Here is a 22,038-nt window from a genome sequence, read left to right on the forward strand (position 1 = left end):
CTTTTCTTGACGATCCTCTCAAGGCTGCAGTCATCCCTGTTGCTTGTGCACCTTTTCCAGCCAGCCTTTTCAGCAATGACCTTCTATGGCTTACCCTCCTTGTGGAGGGTGTCGATGATCGTCTTCTGCACAACTGTCAAGTCAGCAGTCTTCCCATGACTGTGGTTGTGTGTACTGAACTAGACCCAAAGATACACAGTATTTATACCATTTTACTCAAACTTGAAATGAAATATTCTAATAATGTGAGATATTGGATTTGTGATTTTCATGAGCGGTGAGCCATAATCTTCAAAATGAAAACAAAACAAGGCTCAAAATATTTAAATTTATGTGTAACGAATAATAGAATAGATGAAAGTTTACCTTTTTGAATTAAATTATGAAAATAAAATTCACGATATTCTAATTTTTTGAGGCGCATTAGTATATACACAATATGAGGTCAAAAGTTTTATGAACCAGGTATGAACAGATCATTATATTACAGCAACATACACACATAGCTACACAAATGCTACAGCATGACAGATGTTGAGACTTTTTAAAAAATAAAATTCAAAATATTTTTAGTGCTTATTCACACAATATTCTTTCAAAAGGCAGAAATAGCTTTAAAAAAATGGATACAGTGGGTTAAGTATTTGTTCCAACACTAGCAAAGTGAGATCATCCTACTACATTTTCTGTTTAGAAGGCTTCACCAATCTGGAAAGAGGTTTGATCTTGACCAATCAACATCAAGATGCATTTTTTTTTTCCATACAACTTGGTCATTATTATCTCAAAATAGTGCATGAACAAGAATCCTCATTCAGGGACAGACACAGCAGAGAGAGATTATTGCACGGGAGAATGCTCAGTGGCTCAGTGCACAGCATTCCAGCAGCTGTGGAATAAAGATGGCCTCAATAAGCTCTTGTCTGTGCACAGAAAGCATGCAGAGGTGTTCATAAGAGCGGAATGCGCGATGGCTCCCACAGTTTGCGGGCCAGCTGGCTGCAGTGCTGCAGGATGTACTCAGTGGGGACAACACCGAGGTGCACAGTCAGCAGCTCATAACACTTTACCAGCTCATTCTGGTGACCCTTACTGTAGTAGCGCAGCAGCTTCCTGTAGGACAAAACAACAGCTAATGACGTACTGCATGCCAAAAGCCTCAATTTGCTTCTCTATAAAACTGACAGAATTATTCTGAAATATGCAACTGTTCTTTTTTAGACACCATTTTATTTATATTTCATGATGGGATTCTATTTAGATTTCTTTATTTGCTAATCATTGTGCTAGCAACTGAAAAGTGTGAAAGTTATTTTATACCACAGCTTCTGTGCTACTGATTTAATCAGTCTAACTGATCAGAAGGTATTTTGACCATTGTGTTGGCTGTAAGGCAAATCACAGGTTTACAATTAATGCTTTGTGTTTTCATTTCTACATTAATGGCTCATTCATAGGGACTTGTATAGCAGATGCAGATTAAAAGCATGTAATTTAACAAAGAAAAACTTACAGACCCTGTGTCTGAAATTGCTCACTCGTTCACTACTCCTTACATAGGGAATTACTATATAGAGGACTATACAGTGGGCGGCACGGTGGTGTAGTGGTTAGCGCTGTCGCCTCACAGCAAGAAGGTCCTGGGTTCGAGCCCCGGGGCCGGCGAGGGCCTTTCTGTGCGGAGTTTGCATGTTCTCCCCGTGTCCGCGTGGGTTTCCTCCGGGTGCTCCGGTTTCCCCCACAGTCCAAAGACATGCAGGTTAGGTTAACTGGTGACTCTAAATTGACCGTAGGTGTGAATGTGAGTGTGAATGGTTGTCTGTGTCTATGTGTCAGCCCTGTGATGACCTGGCGACTTGTCCAGGGTGTACCCCGCCTTTCGCCCGTAGTCAGCTGGGATAGGCTCCAGCTTGCCCGCGACCCTGTAGAACAGGATAAAGCGGCTAGAGATAATGAGATGAGATGAGGACTATACAGTCATAGGTAAATATGAAGAAAAAAAAAAAAGAAAAACCACGCTTTCGGACACTACTCTGTCACGCTGGTATTTATGTCATTACTATCGCACAATTAAAACGTGCCGTATCAGCCGGCTAGTAGGTTTTCAAAATAATAAATACATGCATTTATTTTTTTCACGGTCTGAGTTCCATCAAATCCTGCGCTCCGATTGGCTGGCGAGCGGGTCTGTATCCTACGATACAGACCCCAGTTACAGACCTCTGGCGACTCGCTCGTTCACAACAACAAACATCGTAGCAATTTTTGTCAACATTTATTTTCACGTTTCTCAGGAGAATATCGTTAATTTTACAGCATGGATAGCGATAACGATAGTGTTCGCAGCGAAAGCGAGTTTTACTACCCTGAGGAAGAAGAAATAAAAGAAAACATTTCAGGAGAAAGCTAATAACCTGTAACTGCTGCCAACGCCAAGCAAAAACATGGCTGAATCCTGAATGATTCAATTTTGTATAAATAGGGGACTACATAGGCGGCAAAATGTATTTTTTTTTCCTACCATGGAAGTGCACTTGTATACTGAGGAGGAAGCCATTTGCATTACAGCCGTGAATGAGGATTCAAAATGGCGGCTCGGTTTTCCCTTTCGGGCGCTCTCGTTTTCTGTTAGAATTTGGTAAAGAAAAAAATAAATATATTATTTACCAGCTTAAGGTCGGTCCGTATGGTGAAATACCGTGACCTCGGCCTTGAATACTGACCTCGGCCCAGAGGGCCTCGCTCAGTACTTTCAAGACCTCGGTCACGGTATTTCATGATACGGACCTCCCAGCTGGTAAATAACATGTATATTTTTGTGATAAATACATATTATACTGAGCGTATTTCCCACATTAATCAATACAAAAGTACCTGCATCTTTCAGTTTTTTTTTTTTTTTTAAATCAAGGCTGAATACTTTCTTTGTCGCTGCCTTTTATTAAATCAAATTTGAGACTTTTAATTTGATTTCTTTCAGTGTGACCGCAATGCATGATGGGATATATTGCTTGGTTAGTGACCATCAGTTGTACACTACTTTTCGTGATGTATTGTGGGATACTTTGAGTGCACTATATAGGGTGTAATAATCCTCACTATCGTTTCGGACAGCACTACAAAGTGGCATCCTCACTGTATAGTGCCCTATATAGTGAGTAAGGAGCGATTTCAGACACAGGGATTGTTTCTATGGTGCTGCATTCTATCATGAGACATTTATTAACATTTATTGAGTCTCAAGTGGCGGAGCTTTGTAACAGTCAGTATGTTTTTCCCTATGAGAGTCATCAAGGCCGAGGACCTTGCCCTTTCCCATTTCTAGGTAACATAACAGGCTTTTACTTGAAGTGTCTGATTTGTCTTCAAGAGAGGAAAAAAAATTGAGGCTGGTAAAAGTAACGTGTGTCATTCATTAATGAATTAAAAATATAATGGTTGGCAAATTGCTGAGGTAAAAGAAGGATAAAACACTTCAAAAAGACATGCTGTTATTAGCCAATAATCAGTTATGAAGCAGTAAGGCATCACACCACCCCACTGTTGATTGTTTAAATAATACTAGCTAGCATTGAGTGGTCCATCAGATATATTCCATTCAGCTAGCACGAGTCAAAGGCAAGTTCAATATCATGCTAGCTGAATGGAATATAACTGATACCATGAAAAAAAAAGCCAGCCAATATTATTATTATACATACAAATTCGATGGAACAATTATAGATTTTACAAAAAGTTAACAGGGGGGTTATTTGTAATACGCATCTTATGGCATTTTCAATTCACTGCAGGCGCTGCCGGCAAACAACAAAATGGTTCTGCGCATGCACAGCAGAAAACTTTCTAATTGAAGATTCGCATCAGCTCCGATGTGTGATGTCATGTCTTGACAACCATGCAATATCGTAAACCATATTCAATGCTCATTCTCCACTGGGTAGCGTGATGCAATACATGTAGGATAAGCAATATAGCTTCGGTCACAACCGGCCGTACGTGCAAAAAAACGCAAGAAACGCACGGAGGGCGCACGTGTGACGTGCTGATTTTCAAGCCGTAGACTGGCCGCAGAGGTTCTTTGTCATGTCAAACAAACTCTACGGGCGCTTACGGTTTTTTCAGGTTGCAAGACAAACTTACGGCCAACGCGCGTCTTTCTCCATGAACAAAAAATCCGCAGCAATTTGGGAAACGCCAAAAATCGCACGGCCAAAAAATCGTACTTCCAGTTGTGACCTAGGCTTAAGCTAACAACATTGCATGCTATCAAACCAAATGAATGAAACCCGTGAGAAGGGAATAGAACACGTTTTTATTCCATCGAAAAAAAATGTCCTGCATGTATAATAATTTCCTATAAACACACTCCATTGTCCATTATCTATTACATATGCGTCTATGTAATTTTCTTTCCATTCCTCGAATGATGTTAGCTAAACATATTACCTGTAATAATCCCAGGCAAGCATTCCTATAGGAGCGGAGTCATCAGGAAGGTTAGGAATATCTACCACCTCCAGCTTGTAACCCTGCCAGGAATCAGGACACAAATGAACTTCATTTAAACAATGATCTCTTAGTGTCTTGTATTTGGATGTATTCATAAAGTATACATGCATCTCATTTTCAAAATATTCCATCTCTATATTCTCATGTGTACAATATTCTACCTAAATAAGATGAATCTTATACATACCATTTCATTCTCAAACCACAAGAAATAGCAGAAGTAGAAGTCTCCATCTCGTAGAGTCACAGTGGTATAGCCTTTCTGCAAATAATGCCTTGTTGTTGCCACAAGATTCCACAGCTATTGGAAAACAAAGGATGTAAAGTTATGACAGTGGTTAATGTACGAGACACAGCAAAGGCTAAGGGTTCAAAATAAAACACAGCCCCATACGTGCTTTATATATACATAAATTACACAACAGAACAAGTGTACAGTGCATGATAGGTTTCATACAAACCTTGTTTTTAATAAAGTGTGCTATGGGGCCTTTTCCCAGCTCTGAAGCAGAGCCTTCAGTCACACTGAGAGACGGTGCGATCATTTGTCCTGTAGTACGATCCACGTAAATGAAATGCACAAGACCAGGAAATTGCTCCAGGTAAGTGAGAACATGGTTAAAGTAAATACTTCAATAAAAGATTACAAATGCATCATTTCTGCATACTTGTTCTCTAAGCAGCCCGTTTACTTGTTTAATCACGTCTTGTCCATCTACCTTCCAAAATACCCCCACAACAACTCATTATGAGCAGACGGAAAACAGATTTTAGGGGACTGTGCTTACGATTTTTGAAATCGTACAAAACATGATATATTAGTTTTTAAAATCATGCAAGAAGTGCAGAAGATCCAGAATTAGCATTTTGAAGTCATTATCTATATGCCTAGAGATTTGCTTATCACATCCTAATGGCAAAAATGCCAACATTTCTAACAAACAAACAAACAAACAAACAAACAAACAAACAAACAACCCAGAACCCCAGTGTATGTTCATGGATGAGACTGCTCAATTTGTGTCAGATGAGTGGCAAGGAACAAGGAAATTAACAAGGCAAAATCCAGTGTGCCTGACATGTAATAATAATGAACAAGTATGCAGTGCATGATAGGTTTCATACAAACCTTGTTTTTAATAAAGTGTGCTATGGGGCCTTTTCCCAGCTCTGAAGCTCTAAAATCTGTCCCCTAAAATCTGTTTTCCGTCTGCTCAGAATGAGTTGCTGTGGGGGTATTTTGGAAGGTAGATAGACGTGATTAAACAAGTAAACGGGCTCTTACACTTTTTTCCTGACCAAACAGACCACAGTCCCACCCCATTGCTTTCTACTGGCTCACAAGACAGGGGCTTGTGAACTCAAAGGTAAAAAGTTCACTTCAAGTCAGTGTGATGTGAAAATAGCCTCTACCAGAAGCAGATGTGTATTTTACATCCCACATCCCTTCGAATTTTATTTGGATCAGTATGGATATATTTTCACTCTCTTAAATTGTAAGGCACCAAGTGTAGAGAAATCCCAGGACAGACCTCAGCTCAGAGAATACACTGATGTACTACAGAACTACTTTTAGGACTCATAAAAAGGTAACAGTGTCACTGAAGGCACTGATAAAACAATAAAAAAGGCACAGAGTCAAGGATATGACACCATGGTTGTATTTCTCTTGCTCTTCACCAACAGAAACTCCTTCCAGTCCATCAGCTTTTCTCTGAAACCGAAACGAAAGGATGCTGAGACAGAGTTCGGTGTTAAAATTATACAATTACGTCTTCCATTTTCAACTGAACCTCCAGATATAAGAATCAAACCGAGACATACTGCACCATGTTCAGTGCCCGTTCTTGAAGCGTAGTAGCGAGACGCTGATTACCACCCATACACGCAGCTGCAAAACACTGCTGGTACACACTGCACAGCTGAGTCTTAATGCTACGACATAAAGGCACCAACCTGCACAAACGTAAGCCATAAAACACTGGGATTAAATCACGCATTATTCTAGTTTAAATAAAGTCACTGGCCAAACATAAGGATCAAAAGGGAGAGAATTCAGGGATGCCCAAATTCTAGTTATATACTGGCTTACATGGATCATCCTACTGCTTAGAACAAGTGTTTCAGTTAAAATCTGTTACAGTCCAGTTACATAAAAGTCCTTCCTTCCTTCCAAAGGGTCAGATAAGCAACTAACCTGGCCAAACAACAACAGTTACCTTTTAATGTACAGTCACTAATGATTAGCTCATGGCTATAACAGGAAGTGAACAGGAACACCAACATGCCATGTCTATATACCTATTGTAGTCTTTGTCTGATTAACTGCCTTCAGTTATACAACCCCAAATCAGAAAAAGTTAAAAATGCAAATTAAAAAACAAACAAAACAAAAAAAAAACGCAAACCAGTAATTTCTAAATTTACTTTGACTTGTATTTCATTGCAGACAGAATGAACCCAAGATATTTAATGTTTTGTCTGTCAACTTCGTTTTATTTGTTAATATAAATGCATTCCTGCATTTCAGTCCTGCAACACATTCCAAAAACGGTTGGGACAGGAGCAGTTTAGGGTTAGCAATGAGGTGAAAAATTTAAATAACGATGCGATTTGAAACAGGTGATGTCAACAGGTGATTGTAATCATGATTTGTTACAAAATCAGTATCCAGAAAAGGCCTAGTATTTGAGGAGCAAAGACAGGCTGAGGATCTCCAGTTGGTCAACAAATGCGGTCAAAAATTGAAATGTTTATAAACAACGTTCCTCAAAGAAAGATAGGAAGGGATTTGGATATTTCACCCTCTATGATGCATAACATCATTAAACGATTCTAAGAATTGGGAGGAATTTCAGTGCATAAAGGACAAGGGCGCAAGCCTAAGCTGAACTCTGATCCCTCAGACGGCATCAAGAACAATCATTCATCTATATCGGATATAACCACATGGGCTCAGGATTACTTTGGCAAACCTGTGTCAAGCTACAATACAGAGTTACATTCACAAATGCCAGTTAAAACTTTACTGTGCAAAAAGGAAGCCTTATGTTCACTGTGTCCACTACGCTGGGCTTGGAGGCATCTGGGATGGACCGTCACACAGTGGAAAGGTGTATTATGATCAGGCAAATCAGTATTCCAGGTCCTTTTTTGGAAGAAATGGATGCCGTTTGCTCCGGACCAAAGACAAAAAGGACCATCCAGACTGTTACTAGCAACAAGTCCAGGGTCTGTCATGGTATGGGGTTGCATCAGTGCCTTTGAAGACTTCATAGGCCTGGATGAAAAGGGTGCCTTTCCCCTATGTCCCCATGTCTTCAATAGAGAATGTGTGGCGAAATTTGAAATGAAAAATATGACAACGATGACACTGTCCTGTTGCACACCTTAAGACCTGTTTGCAAGAAGAATGGGACAAAAGAACACCTAACACGCTTCATCACTTGGTGTCTTCAATCCCTAAATGTCTTAAGTGTTGTGAGAAGGAATGGCAAAATTGTAAAGTGGTAAATGCTTTACGGTCCTAACTTTTTTTTTTAAATGTGTTGCAAGAATCAAAATTGAAATAAGCATTTATTTTGGAAAAAAAATTATTCATGAAGTAAAACATCAAATAATGTGCTGTTGTATTCTTTTGAGAGCAATGCAGGTCAAAGATTACTTACAGATCGTTGTTTTCAGTTTTAATTTCAACATACCATCCCAACTTTTTCTGATTTGGGGCTGTATAACTTACATAAATATATGTTATTGGATAAGTCACAACAGAAGATGTGCTACAGAAGCCTCGCTGTTTCATGTTTCAAAATCTACAGTCACTGAACTATGGCAATTTTTTTCCCCCCAAATACCTCTTTTCAGTTCACAGCTATATAGATTTGATGCGGCCCATGGTCCACCAGTTAACAATCCCTGGTTTAGAGTTAAAAAAAATAAATAAATAAAACAAACAACAACAACAAAAAAACCTCACGCTTTTGTGATGCCAGGTCCTGATCGTGTGAAAGCCTTGTTCTTGAACTCAGACCAGGTGTTTTGAAGTTGTGTGGTCTATACATAGGAATAATGAAACCAAAAGATTTAAAACTACTAAAAAAAATTATAGCAATTATAAACCTTACACAGTATAAATGACCATTAGTAAAATATATAGGATTTAAAAAAAAAAAGGGAAGATGTATTTCACTGAATCCTAACCAGGATGTCCATGCTGGCCAGCATTCTAATGAACTTGTCCAATCTGGTGCGGAGTTCCTGGATTGCGGGTTGACCACGCAAAGCCGCTGTCCCCTCTAAACCTTCACTCAGCCTCTTTTCCAGCTTAGCAAAGGCCTCCAGTAACACATAGACAGACATGGCCACCTGGCTGTTAGGAATCTATTGAAGCAAACAGAAACAGCCACAGTCTCTGATCAAATCCTCAGAAAATCCAAACATTCAAAATAAACAACATGTAAAGTCCATGTGTTGAAAGAAATCCTACAGCTCCAAACAAACTAAAGTTCCATTGCACACTGGAAAGCAATTGTTATGCTGGAACCAGATTTTACAGTGTATACAGCTGTCAGCAAAATTTTTCAAGATTTTTTTTTAAATCAGGAAAACACTTAATGTGTTAATGTTAGTGTTAATGTGTGTGTTCAAGAAGTAGTGCCACCTAGTGGCTCTCAGTCTTGTTACACTTGCAACTACTCCACTAAACAGAAATGATCCCGCTTCACTGCACTATTTCAAACTCTCTGCTCTGCAAACTGTGAAAGTTTTACTACAGGAACAATTTAAGTTGGAATATGACTGTAATTCACACTGACTACATTACAGAAAAAAAAAAGGTTTACAGCTGCATATTAAACAAGTCCTTCTTAAACCGTGTAAAAAAAAAAAAATTCTACAGGGTTTTAAACGTCATATACCTTCTGTGGTGAATGCTTGCAGACACCTGACCATAACACCTACATATGCTTGGTGAACTTCCCATTCCAGATGTTTTTCATCTTTATAATAAGCTCCACTCTTCTGGGAAGGCTTTCCACTAGATTTTGGAACATAACTGTGCGGATTTGCCCGTTCAGCAACAAGAGCAATAGTGAGGTCAGGAACTGATGTCGGGCAAGAAAGCCTGGGGTGCAGATGTACCGGTTCATCACAAAGATGTTCAGTGGAGTTGAGCTCAGGGCCCTATGCTGGCCACTTTGGATCTTCTATACCAAACTTGGTAAACCATGTCTTCATGAACCTTGCTTTGTGCACAGGGGCATTATCATGCTGGAACAGGTTTAGGCCCCTTCGTTCCAGTGAAGGAAAATTGTAATGCTACAGCATATAAAAACATTCTATACAATTCTATATTTCCAATTTTGTGGCAGCAGTTTGGGGAAGACCAGTACAGTATATGGGAGTGACGGTCAAGTGTCAGCTTACAGTGGTGCTTGAAAGTTTGTGAACCCTTTAGAATTTTCTATATTTCTGCATAAAATATGACCTAAAACAACATCAGAATTTCACAGAAGTCCTAAAAGTAGACAAAGAGAACCCAGTTAAACAAATGAGACAAAAATATTATACTTGGTCATTTATTTATTGTGTGGATTTCCTCCGGGTGCTCTGGTTTCCCCCACAGTCCAAAGACATGCGGTTAGGTTAATATGGGACAGCCTTGGGCTGAGGTGCCCTTGAGCGAGGCACCTAACTCCCAACTGCTCCCCGGGCGCTGTTAGCATGGCTGCCCACTGCTCTGGGTATGTGTGTGCTCATTGCTCACGTGCGCGCATGTGTGTGTTCACTGCTTCAGATGGGTTAAATGCATAGAGGAAATTTCACAAGTGTGTGATGAATAAAGTTGTGCTTGCTTTCTTTATTGAGGAAAATGATCCAATATTACATATCTGTGAGTGGCAAAAGTATGTGAACCTTTGTTTTCAGTATCTGGTGTGACCCCCTTGTGCAGCAATAACTGCAACTAAATGTTTCTGGTAACTGTTGATCAGTCCTGCACACCGGCTTGGAGGAATTTTAGCCCATTCCTCCATACAGAACAGCTTCAACTCTGGGATGTTGGTGGGTTTCCTCACATGACCTGCTCGCTTCAGGTCCTTCCACAACATTTCGATGGGATTAAGGTCAGGACTTTGACTTGGCCATTCCAAAACATTAACTTTATTCTTCTTTAACCATTCTTTGGTAGAACGACTTGTGGGCTTAGGGTCGTTGTCTTGCTGCATGACCCACCTTCTCTTGAGATTCAGTTCATGGACAGATGTCCTGACATTTTCCTTTAGAATTCGCTGGTATAATTCAGAGTAGAGGTCTGCGCGGGACAGAATTTTCAGTCCCGCTCCCGCATTGTGCAGTCCCGCTCCCGCCCGCTCCCGCAAAGAATTATGATTTTCAGCCCCGCTCCCGCCCGTGCCTGCCATATTTTGTCCCGCTCCCGCCCGCAAATCCCGCATGATGCAGACGTTCGCGTTATTTCTCACGAAAGTTCTTGTCATTGGCTTGGGGAATTAAACAAGCTGAGCTTAATGTACATGTAAATGTACCTCTTTTTAAAGCAGCACTTACTTCTGAAGCACTGTGAGCTTCACTAGAGGAGCTCTGCTCTTCTGCCATGATCGGAGATCTCAAACACGGAAGAGCGGAAAGGAACCGGAAACATACGCGAGATTAGACCACATCCGCAAATTTAGGCATCTTAAAATGTTTTTATTAATGCCAAATAAAATATCCAGCACAAATTATATATGATAGACATAAATTAATAATTTATAAATTTTATTTTAAACACTTTTTAGTTAGCAAGACTGCAGCTTATCACCTCTCCCGCCCGCTCCCGCATTGTGCACTCCCCCTCCCGCCCGCAATGAGCTTTCAAAATTTGTCCCGTGCCGCACTGCTTTGCGTCAGGTCCCGCGGGACTCCCGCAGGAGTGCAGGGCTCTAATTCAGAGTTCATTGTTCCATCAATGATGGCAAGCCGTCCTGGCCCAGATACAGCAAAACAGGCCCAAACCATGATACTACCACCATGTTTCACAGATGGGATAAGGTTCTTATGCTGGAATGCAGTGTTTTCCTTTCTCCAAACACAACACTTCTCATTTAAACCAAAAAGTTCTATTTTGGTCTCATCTGTCCACAAAACATTTTTCCAACAGCCTTCTGGCTTGTCCACGTGATCTTTAGCAAACTGCAGATGAGCAGCAATGTTCTTTTTGGAGAGCAGTGGCTTTCTCCTTGCAACCCTGCCATGCACACCACTGTTGTTCAGTGTTCTCTTGATGGTGGACTCATGAAGATTAACATTAGTCAGTGTGAGAGAGGCCTTCAGTTGCTTAGAAGTTACCTTGGGGTCCTTTGTGACCTGGCCGACTATTACACGCCTTGCTCTTGGAGTGATCTTTGATGGTCGACCACTCCTGGGGAGGGTAACAATGGTCTTGAATTTCCTCCATTTGTACACAATCTGTCTGACTGTGGATTGGTGGAGTTTAGAGATGCTTTTGTAACCTTTTCCAGCCTGATGAGCATCAGCAATGCTTTTTCTGAGGTCCTCAGAAATCTCCTTTGTTTGTGCCATGATACACTTCCACAAACATGTGTTGTGAAGATCAGACTTTGATAGATCCCTGTTCTTTCAATAAAACAGGGTGCCCACTCACACCTGATTGTCATCCCATTGATTGAAAACACCTGACTCTAATTTCACCTTCAAATTAACTGCTAATCCTTGAGGTTCACATACTTTTGCCACTCACAGATATGTAATATTGGATCATTTTCCTCAATAAATAAATGGCCAAGTATAATATTTTTGTCTCATTGGTTTAACTGGGTTCTCTTTATCTACTTTTAGGACTTGTGTGAAAATCTGATGTTGTTTTGTTCATATTTATGCAGAAATATAGAAAATTCTAAAGGGTTCACAAACTTTCAAGCACCACTGTACTTTTGGCTATGTCAAGTATTATGTGCCATATGTTTCATAGGTTAGAAAAATGTCAGTTAAACAAAAACACAAATGTAACATCACCTTAGTGAGCAGCACAAGAGTAATGCCAGGCCACAAAGGTAAAGAGTACATGGAGTGGGGCATCATGGGAAAGAAGCCTTCCTTAAATGTTGCTTCCAGAAACACTCTGGTTGGAGTCATGGGGTCAGGGACTGGTAGTTGAAGAGTCTGTAGACTGTCTTCAGCCACCTGAAATCAAACAAACCTCAGCACTGAGAGAAACATTATTCATGTAGAAATGATAGAAATGTTTAAGCAGATTAAGGTTCTACTGTACAAGAGGCAAAGAGATGTCACTGAGGAACAGCTAACGTACCTGAATATCAGGGTCCACAAACTGGAAGACAGGAGGACTGTCACTACTCAGGTGACCTGTGTGAAGTGAGACTTTACTTTATGAAAATATGTGATAAGATTCAGCATAAGCCTTGCAACTTTTCATACTGAATGACACTGTTGATAAAAATGAAAGAAGCAGGGCTCCGAAACCTAAATTCCAGTCTAACACCAGGTTATAATGTACACACATGGCTATTTATCAAGATGTATAGATCAAGACCTTCTCCTGAGAATAAGAATTAAAAATATGATGCACTGATTTTTATTATCTCAAAGAACTCACTGGGAATTAATGTCATGTTTACCAACTACATATATTTAAATGGAAACATGTGACTGCAGAAACACATTTGTAATCATTTTTTTGTTTTCTTGATTACATTAAAAATAAATTCATTCATGTTTTAAAGGCAGTGTGTGTCTGAAATACTAAAATGTGACTCACTTGAGTCTCGTCTGCTGGGAGAAGGCTCTGGAGTATAGAAAATTTCTGGTGCTGAAGCTCTGTCTACTTCCTGAACACACCACCAGGTAAAAGCAATATGCATTAAAAATTGTTTGATAGCACAGCATTGTTGACTTCTCAGTTCTGATTGGTCAGAAAGTGTGGTTTAATTTTCTCTAACAATATGACTCATGACAAGGACTGTGATGCTGGATGGAATAAAAACGGATTTTCAGATGTTCCACAACGTTACATCATTACAAATGGATAGTGCGCCATTCTTTAATAATAAAAACACATGGCAATTTTTGTGGTACAAGATGAATAAAAATCACATATTAACTGTTGTTGAAAAAGTCACTTCTGCATCACACAACCCTCACACTGATTACTTTCCTATAACATGATGGCAATTATTTTTTTAACTTCTAAAATTGCCATAAATTATATAGAATATCATATACATAGTAAAATATACTATGACTAACTATGAATAGTAGATAACCCACCTGAGCAGACGTTTCATCAAGCTCAATGTTGCTGGGATAAAGATCTTGAACAATAATGATCAGTGTCAGCAGGTCAGAAGAGCTAAGTGTGCTGGCATTACGACTGCATGAGAGAGAGGGGAAAAAAACACCACAAAGCCACAATCAACACTTATTTCAGTGCAGCATTTCACAAGTTTCCCTCCGAGTTGGTCACAGAAGAGATCTGCCATTTGCTTAATACTTCTGTTCTGTTCCCTACATAGTGTTCCTCATTCATTTACACAACACAAACGTAACATTTATTTTACAATACCCATATAAAAGCAAAGAGTCCTTAAAGGTAGAAACAATTTATCTATGGAACTAGGTAGATGGAGGTGCAGGATATTAACAGGGCTGTTTCACAATCAGAGTATACTTTTCAGGTCCATGATAGTCCAAAAATCAAACCTCAGATTTGTGTGTTTCTCTGCTGCCAAAAATTACTTTTGGATATGGAAATTAACTGTGCAGAATTTTAGCACTACAGGTCATATACTGGGCATGTTACTTGTGGTGAGAAGGCAATACTGTACATGGTGCATTTCTAAAATTGACCCACTTTCTTATAGTCCACAAGAGTAAGGTATACAAAGGGAAAAAAATTGTTGAAATGTATGAGATTTCAAGTACTGTGCAGCAATGACTGTACATGGTGGTAATAACTGAAGTGGTGGAAATCCTCGTGGCTTTCCGTAGAGGACACTTTTTGAGGGACACACAGTTCAACCACATGTGAAGCTCTGCTGCAAATATGTCTTGCATCTGTTTTAAGTCCTGTGTTTTCACTGTGCAACAACAGAGTCTTCTGCTTCAAAAGAGACAAATATTTTCTGAAAAAAATCATTTACATCATCATATGCTGACTTTTCCAGAGAGGACAATTTTGATGGACAAAAGGACGCTGTCGGAGGTCCTTAATTTACAAAAAAAAAATCACTTTAATATCTTTCTACTGTGAATAAATGTATATGTCCCAAAGTAAAATCTAGTTAGTGCTAAAAAATGTAATTCTGAATTTAACCAGTAAAATCTAAGTGTAATAATTAAACAAGAATTAAATGAAATAACCACAAGGTCAAAACTGAGCCCACATTTGACTCTTACAAACATATTTTAAATAACATATGAGACATTACTGCTGTAGGTAGGGCTGATATGTCCCTGTAAAATAAGGCAAAAGAAACTCCAGCGCGCATATTTATAGGATATTACATGATTGCGTGAAGATATGAAGTTTATCTTTGAATGGTGAACATATTTCAAGAGTGAGCGAAGCGAACGAGTGATATATTTTTCAACACAAAAAGATAAACTCCATATCTTTGCGTGGCCATGTAATATATTATATGGACACATCCGCAATAAATAAATAAATAAATAAAAAGCAAGGTAATCAAAAGAATTTTAGTTTTGAACCAGTTCGCAATTTTGACAACACACGTTCAAGTAACAAAGAAATGTGTCACGGCTGTAGTTTGCAGTGTCCCAGATGTAGTTTGTATGAAAAATACAAGTAGTGTATTTCCCAGTAAAACACTTGTGTCTATACACATGTGTGTGTGTGTGTGTGTGTGTGTGTATATATTATATATATTATATAATATCTTTCAGATTTACAAGAACAAGACGTTTTTAACGTTTACTACACCTTGTTAGTCTCAGACAAAAATTATTCTTAAAATAATTCCTCTAAAGTAAACATGATTAAAACTACCTTCATTAGAAAAATTTGGTATATTTTCCATAAAAATAATTTCATTTGTTCACAAAAAAATGGGTCAATTTGACTCAAATATACAGTACCAGCCAAATGTTTGGACTCACCTTTTAATTCAATGTTTTTTCTTTTCTTTTTTTAATTAAAAGACACTTCATATCTTAAAGTAATGATGGAGGTCATTTCTATTTCCTTAGCTGAGTGATTCTTGACATAATATGGATTACTACATCTGTGGAATAGAGCTATTTACTGTATTGTTATTATTTACTATTTGATCTCAAACGCATTAAGAAGGCAAGAAATTGCACTATAACTTTTGACAAGGCACAGTTGTTAACTGAAAAGCATTCCAGGTGACTACCTTATGAAGCTGGTGATGATAATGCCAATAGTGTGTAAAGCATCATCACGGTAAACAGTGGCTACTTTGAAGAGTCTTAAATATTAAACTTATTTACCACATAATTCCATATATGCTATTTCATAGGTTTGATGTCTTCAGTATCATTTCACAATGTAGAAAATATTCAAAATACAGAAAAACCTATGAATGAGTGGGAGTGTTCAAACTCTGATTAGTACTGCAAGTTCAGGTTTCAGTAAGCATATGCAATACCTTGAGTAGAAAGCTAATAACTTGGTGTGCACCAGGATGAAGGCATGCAGCACTTCCTCTCCTGCTCGCTCAGTGCTGCTGTTCATTTGCTGCAATAATCTCCGCTCCAAAAACTCAATGCACTGCTCACACAGTGTGGGGTGGATCAGCCTCTCAACCGCCTCATGAAAGCCAAACAAAACATGCTTTATGCATACAAACTAAAGCTTTTCTCTGTAAATCAAGTTACACAGATAGATATATAAAATATTGTGTCATTATATTTAAAAAAACATATTAACAGTTGTATGCAAAAGTTTGGGCACTCCAGGCAAATTATATATTTTACTGATTTTTTTTTTTTATGAAAAGCAGTAAACAACCTCTGCAGTAAACTACTTAAAAATCTGCAAATATTAATGCATAGTTTATATTTTGTGAACTTAAAAAACAAAAGTAATAAGTGTGGTAAATGTGCAATATTGTATATTTAGATTTCAATTTTAAATTTCTTCAGTGTATAGTAAAACAAACAACTAACCTTGCCATTCCAATAATTTTGGAGGAGACCGTGTAAATTAGGAAAGCTACCTCAACTAGAAAACTCTGGTCGTGATCTCGTAAGTGGCTATACGTTTCAAGGAGTCTCTGCAGCTTCTTCCATATACGATTTCTCTGTTCTGTGTCTAGTGGCCGCAATCTGATAAAGAAAAAGACAGATGCGAAATTATGATAATGTGTTAATGGAATCCATAAACCAATACTTGTTGGGGGGGGGGGGGATGTTGCAGTACTGTGTCATTATTTAAATGTAACATCTCACTGCTTTTTTACGTAATAGCTCAATATTCTGACTAAATATTTCAGTATTTCAACAAAATAACTCATTTTGAGTTATTACCTTTTTTTCAACATTTATTATTTTGAATTAATAATTAAGAACACCACTTTCTATCAACAAGCCTTCTTCATTGAATATTAGCTTATAATCTTTATATTGTATACTGTTTCCCAGATAGTTAGTCAGTAAGCTGTAGTGGATTTCACTTAATACATAATCATTGGTAATTCACATTAATGCTTCCAGGTATGATAGACGTTTTAATTTCACTGTTTAAAATGTTGCAGTGGGTTTATCTGATTAACCCTCCAATACAGTTACATGGTGTTGAATGAATAAAGAACACGTAGTGAACAAGCATGAAGTCCTTACTCTCTTTTTAAGAGGGAGCTGCTGAGTGTAACCATGCCAAACAGGATCTCTGTAAATTTCTTCATTACAAAGATCTTCCTCTTTAGGTCCTCAACAGACTCCTCACCGTCCCCATTCACAGCAATATACAGACATTCTTCAAACTGTAGAAAGAGCATGCATTCGATTTAGACAGAAACCGTGCCTGGCATTTTTAACTCAGACAAATTGTGCTTACATTTTCACAGCGTATAACAATCTGCATTTATATTTAAAATTATCATATCACATCACATCCAGTGTCTTGCAAAAGTATTCATTCTCCTTGGTGTTTGTCCTGTTTTGTTGCATTACAAGCTGGAATTAAAATGGATTTTTGGGGGGTTAGCACCATTTGATTTACACAACATGCCTACCACTTTAAAAAGTGAAAATTGTTTTATTGTGACACAAACAATAATTAAGATGAAAAAAAAAAAAAACAAACCAGAAACCTGGAGTGTGCATGGGTACCCCCCCAAGTCAGTACTTTGTAGAGTCACCTTTTGCTGCAATTAGAGCTGCAAGGCTCTTGGGGTACGTCTCTATTAGATTATCAGATTTAGCCACTGGGATTTTTGCCCATTCCTCAAGGCAAAACTGCCCCAACTCCTTCAAGTTAGATGGGTTGCGTTGGTGTACAGCAATCTTCAAGTTATGCCACAGATTCTCAATTGGATTGAGGTCTGGGCTTTGATTAGGCCATTCCAAGACATTTAAATGTTTCCATTTAAACCACTCCACTGTAGCGTTAGCAGTATGTTTAGGGTCATTGTCCTGCTGGAATGTGAACCTTTATCCCAGTCTCAAACCTCTGGCTGACTCAAACAGGTTTTCCTCCAGAATTGCCCTGTATTTAGTGCCACCCATCTTTCCTTCAGTCCTGACCAGCTTTCCTGTCCCTGCAGATGAAAAATATCCCCACAGCATGATGCTGCCACCACCATGCTTCACTGTAGGAATGGTGTTCTCAGGGTGTTGGGTTTGCTTCACACAAAGCATTTCCCCATGATGGCCAAAAATATCAATTTTAGTCTCATTTGACCAGAGAATCTTCCATGTGTTTGGGGAGTCTGCCACATGCTGTTGGGCAAACTCCAAATGGGTTTTCTTAAGCAATGACTTTTTTCTGGCCACTCTTCCATAAAGTTCCACTCTGTGGCATGTACAGCTTAAAGTGGTCCTATGAACAGATACTCCCATCTCCACTGTGGATCATTGCAGCTCCTTCAGTGTTGTCTTTATTGCATCTCTGATTAATGCCCTCCTTGCCCGGTCTGTGAGTTTTGGTGGGCGGCTTTCTCTTGTCAGATTTGTAGTGGAGACATTCTCTCCATTTTGCTATAATGGATTTAATGGTGCTCTGTGGGATATTCAAAGTTTGGGCTATTTTTTATAACCCAACCCTGATCTATACTTCTCCACACCTTTGTCTTTGACCTGTTTGGAGGCTCCTTGGTTTTCATGTTGCTTGCTTAGTAGTGTTGCAGAGTCAGGGTCCTTCCAGAACAGGTTGATTTATACAGACATCATGTGACACTTTGATTGCACACAGGTGGATCTTAATCAACTAATTCTGTGACTTATGAAGTGAATTGGTTGGAGCAGCTCTTATTTAGGGGTTTCATATGAAAAGGGGTGAATACCTATGGACACTCCAGATTTCTGTTTTTTTTTTTCATCTTAATTATTGTTTGTGTCACAATAAAACTAAAATTTGCACCTTTAAAGTGGTGTGTAAATCAAATGGTGCTAACCCTCCAAAAATCCATTTTAATTCCAGCTTGTAATCAGACAAAACAGGACAAACACTTTTGCAAGACACTGTCGATCAGGGGCGGCACGGTGGTGTAGTGGTTAGCACTGTCGCCTCACAGCAAGAAGGTCCGGGTTCAAGCCCTATGGCCGGCGAGGGCCTTTCTGTGCGGAGTTTGCATGTTCTCCCCGCGTCTGCGTGGGTTTCCTCCGGGTGCTCCGGTTTCCCCCACAGTCCAAAGACATGCAGGTTAGGTTAAGTGGTGACTCAATAGGGGTGTTCACACGGCAACTTTTACTCCAGTGTAGCACCGGGGCTGCCCCAGTAGAGCGTTCACACGGTACAAAGTTATAGCGGTGTAGCCCCTGAAAGCTGCTTAAACCGGTGCAAATTTAACCCTGCTCGGGAGGTGGTTTAAGAAATTTACTCCGGAGTAAATGCTAGTTTGCGGGGCAGCACCGATATAAAATGGGACGTCTGAACGCTACAGGGGTAGACTCGCTACGCGTGAGGAGAGTTGATTACATACAGGCATTGCATAATTTGCATCCTGGTATTTTGCGCTTCCAAAATGGCGAATATCAACAACAACAGAACTGCGTGTCTTCATCCACGTTGTTTTCTCGGCACTTGGTGATGCCATGACAACCGTCCACATGGCCATGAACAACACGAAGTCGTCGATTTGTTGCCGAATGAATTGTAGAATGCGTTGTTTTCGTGCTCTCTTGTACTTGCGCAACCTTTCCTTTCTCTCTTTTACGGTGTCTGATAGACCACAACGTAGAAAGTTTGTCTGGAGAAGTATAAACCATGGTTTTTCGATGCATCAATCACAAACAAGGCGGGAAAAGGAAGTACATTTTCACGCATGCACATATTTCATTTCCGCATTATTGCTATCGTATAGCACGGTTGCAAAAACTGCCGTGTGAACGCAAGTGGGGCTGCACCGGTGCTAACACGCTTCTCTCTAGTAAGCAGGTTTGTGACGTGTGAACGCTCCACAAAATTTACACCGGTGTAAGACATATCGCAACAAAATACATCGGTGCAGCATCGATGCAAATATGTGCCGTGTGAACACCCCTTAAATTGACCGTAGGTGTGAATGTGAGTGTGAATGGTTGTCTGTGTCTATGTGTCAGCCCTGTGATGACCTGGCGACTTGTCCAGGGTGTACCCCGCCTTTCGCCCGTAGTCAGCTGGGATAGGCTCCAGCTTGCCTGCGACCCTGTAGAACAGGATAAAGCGGCTAGAGATAATGAGATGAGACGAGACTGTCGATCAGGGGTAAAACACCGCTGGTGATTAGACCAACGCTTGACTTTGTCCTCTCAGCCCAGGACTCTGCTTTGCTAAATCAACGGGTAAGTCGCAATGGAAGGTTGGTTCTTGATCGACAGCCAGACGCCTGCATTCTGCAGTAGATTAGTGCTGTGAGATTTAGAACGGCTCACCTGATGTAGTGCATAGATGTGACCATTTTCTGTGCTGAAAGAGGTGTAGCCGTCCCCAAGTCGGTCAATAATAGTGCTACACGAGATGATGATTGGTGCAAACAATGTGTTGATACTATCTGCAAAGGCTGGTGGCTGAGAAAACAGAGTTGTAAATTTACTTAGTCACATGATGGGTCAAGGATCTCTATCCAAATCCATTACACAGTATATTATTATACGGGGGGAAAAGTTCTTACTCTTCCACTCTCCTCTTGTGATGTCCCATACTGCTTCTTAATATTCTGCTCAAACTCTTGGTCAGTCCAGTAGAAAAGGACCTCAGCACTTTCTGTGGCAACCAGAAGGCACTTCATCTGAACACAAATACAAAGTTAGTCAGAACACATTCATTCAGTCTTCGTGCGTGTGAATATAAAGCAAGCATTGTAAAGTCAGTGTGACAATCAGTAAATATTATTTAGCCGCTATGGGTGGCCAGTCAAAACTTTTCACTTCTTCAGAAAACTTAATAATGTGAAATAAGCTCATAGTTCTCTCTAGCTGGTGGCATCAGCTAATCTCTACACAGCTGCAACAAACAACAACAAAACACTTACGCCTACTGTCTATCAGAGCAGACCGACACTCCACATAATTCCTCCACTGAGACACAAAGACAGATTTCAAAACACAAGTCAAAATAAAAGCTTGCACATTATTAATAAACAATGCTAGGCTACACACTGCTCCGGCACTCAGTTCACTTCCGCAGAGTGACTGTGGGGGGTCACGTGACACGGCTGCACGCTATCTGAGTGCCAAGAAGCAACACAAGAAAATTCCGACTCCTTTGAGTGAATCACATCATTCGACTCAGCTCACCAATATGAACCGACTCTTTGGGCTTCCAAACGGCTCAATGTCATATTTTTCTCCAAACAGGATAATAGTCCGGGAGCCATGGGGTCGGACCCGGAATTTTTGGTTCAAGTTTTTTTTTTGCTTTATCTTATAGATTTGAGGTAGCTCTTCAAGATTTAAGAGGGTGCCCGGTGATATCCCTTGGGCAATTTAATATATTAACCCTTTAATGCCCTATATGCCCAAATAATGGAAGAAAATACAAAAAAAATAATATCAGTGTAAATACCGATATTAAATGCACCAAGTTGGCTGTATCTGATAGGTATTCACATTTTTCTCTATATTTGTCATTCAAATACATCAAATGTGGATTAATTAACCCTTTCATAACTTTTCCAAATTAGCGATTTTTATACAAGTATTACATAAACTCTACAGTTAATACAAAATAATGATCAATATCTATGTAAGAACTATACAGCATGCAAAAGAACTATATACAGCATGCACACACACACACACACACACACTAATGACCAATAACTCATCTCATCTCATTATCTCTAGCCGCTTTATCCTGTTCTACAGGGTCGC

At 39.5% G+C, this 22,038-nt stretch overlaps 1 protein-coding gene across 1 annotated transcript; it reads right to left on the reverse strand.

The window, feature by feature from the left end:
* Positions 1 to 2: 2 nt before the first annotated feature.
* hps1 (HPS1 biogenesis of lysosomal organelles complex 3 subunit 1) lies at positions 3 to 21,372 on the reverse strand. The gene is made up of 18 exons (XM_060925883.1): positions 21,198 to 21,372; positions 20,838 to 20,954; positions 20,599 to 20,733; positions 17,365 to 17,507; positions 16,743 to 16,851; positions 16,173 to 16,333; positions 13,813 to 13,915; positions 13,304 to 13,373; positions 12,836 to 12,891; positions 12,541 to 12,708; positions 8,710 to 8,889; positions 8,486 to 8,562; positions 6,334 to 6,465; positions 6,158 to 6,223; positions 4,971 to 5,115; positions 4,697 to 4,810; positions 4,447 to 4,529; positions 3 to 1,113 (listed from the first exon to the last, which is right to left on the reverse strand). The coding sequence occupies exons 2-18, from the start codon at positions 20,952 to 20,954 to the stop codon at positions 951 to 953; spliced, it is 2,022 nt and encodes a 673-aa protein (XP_060781866.1). The 5' UTR covers positions 21,198 to 21,372; the 3' UTR covers positions 3 to 950.
* Between the last annotated feature and the right edge of the window lie 666 nt (positions 21,373 to 22,038).

This window comes from Neoarius graeffei, chromosome 7 (genome assembly GCF_027579695.1).
Source record: "Neoarius graeffei isolate fNeoGra1 chromosome 7, fNeoGra1.pri, whole genome shotgun sequence".
Lineage (NCBI taxonomy): Eukaryota > Metazoa > Chordata > Actinopteri > Siluriformes > Ariidae > Neoarius > Neoarius graeffei.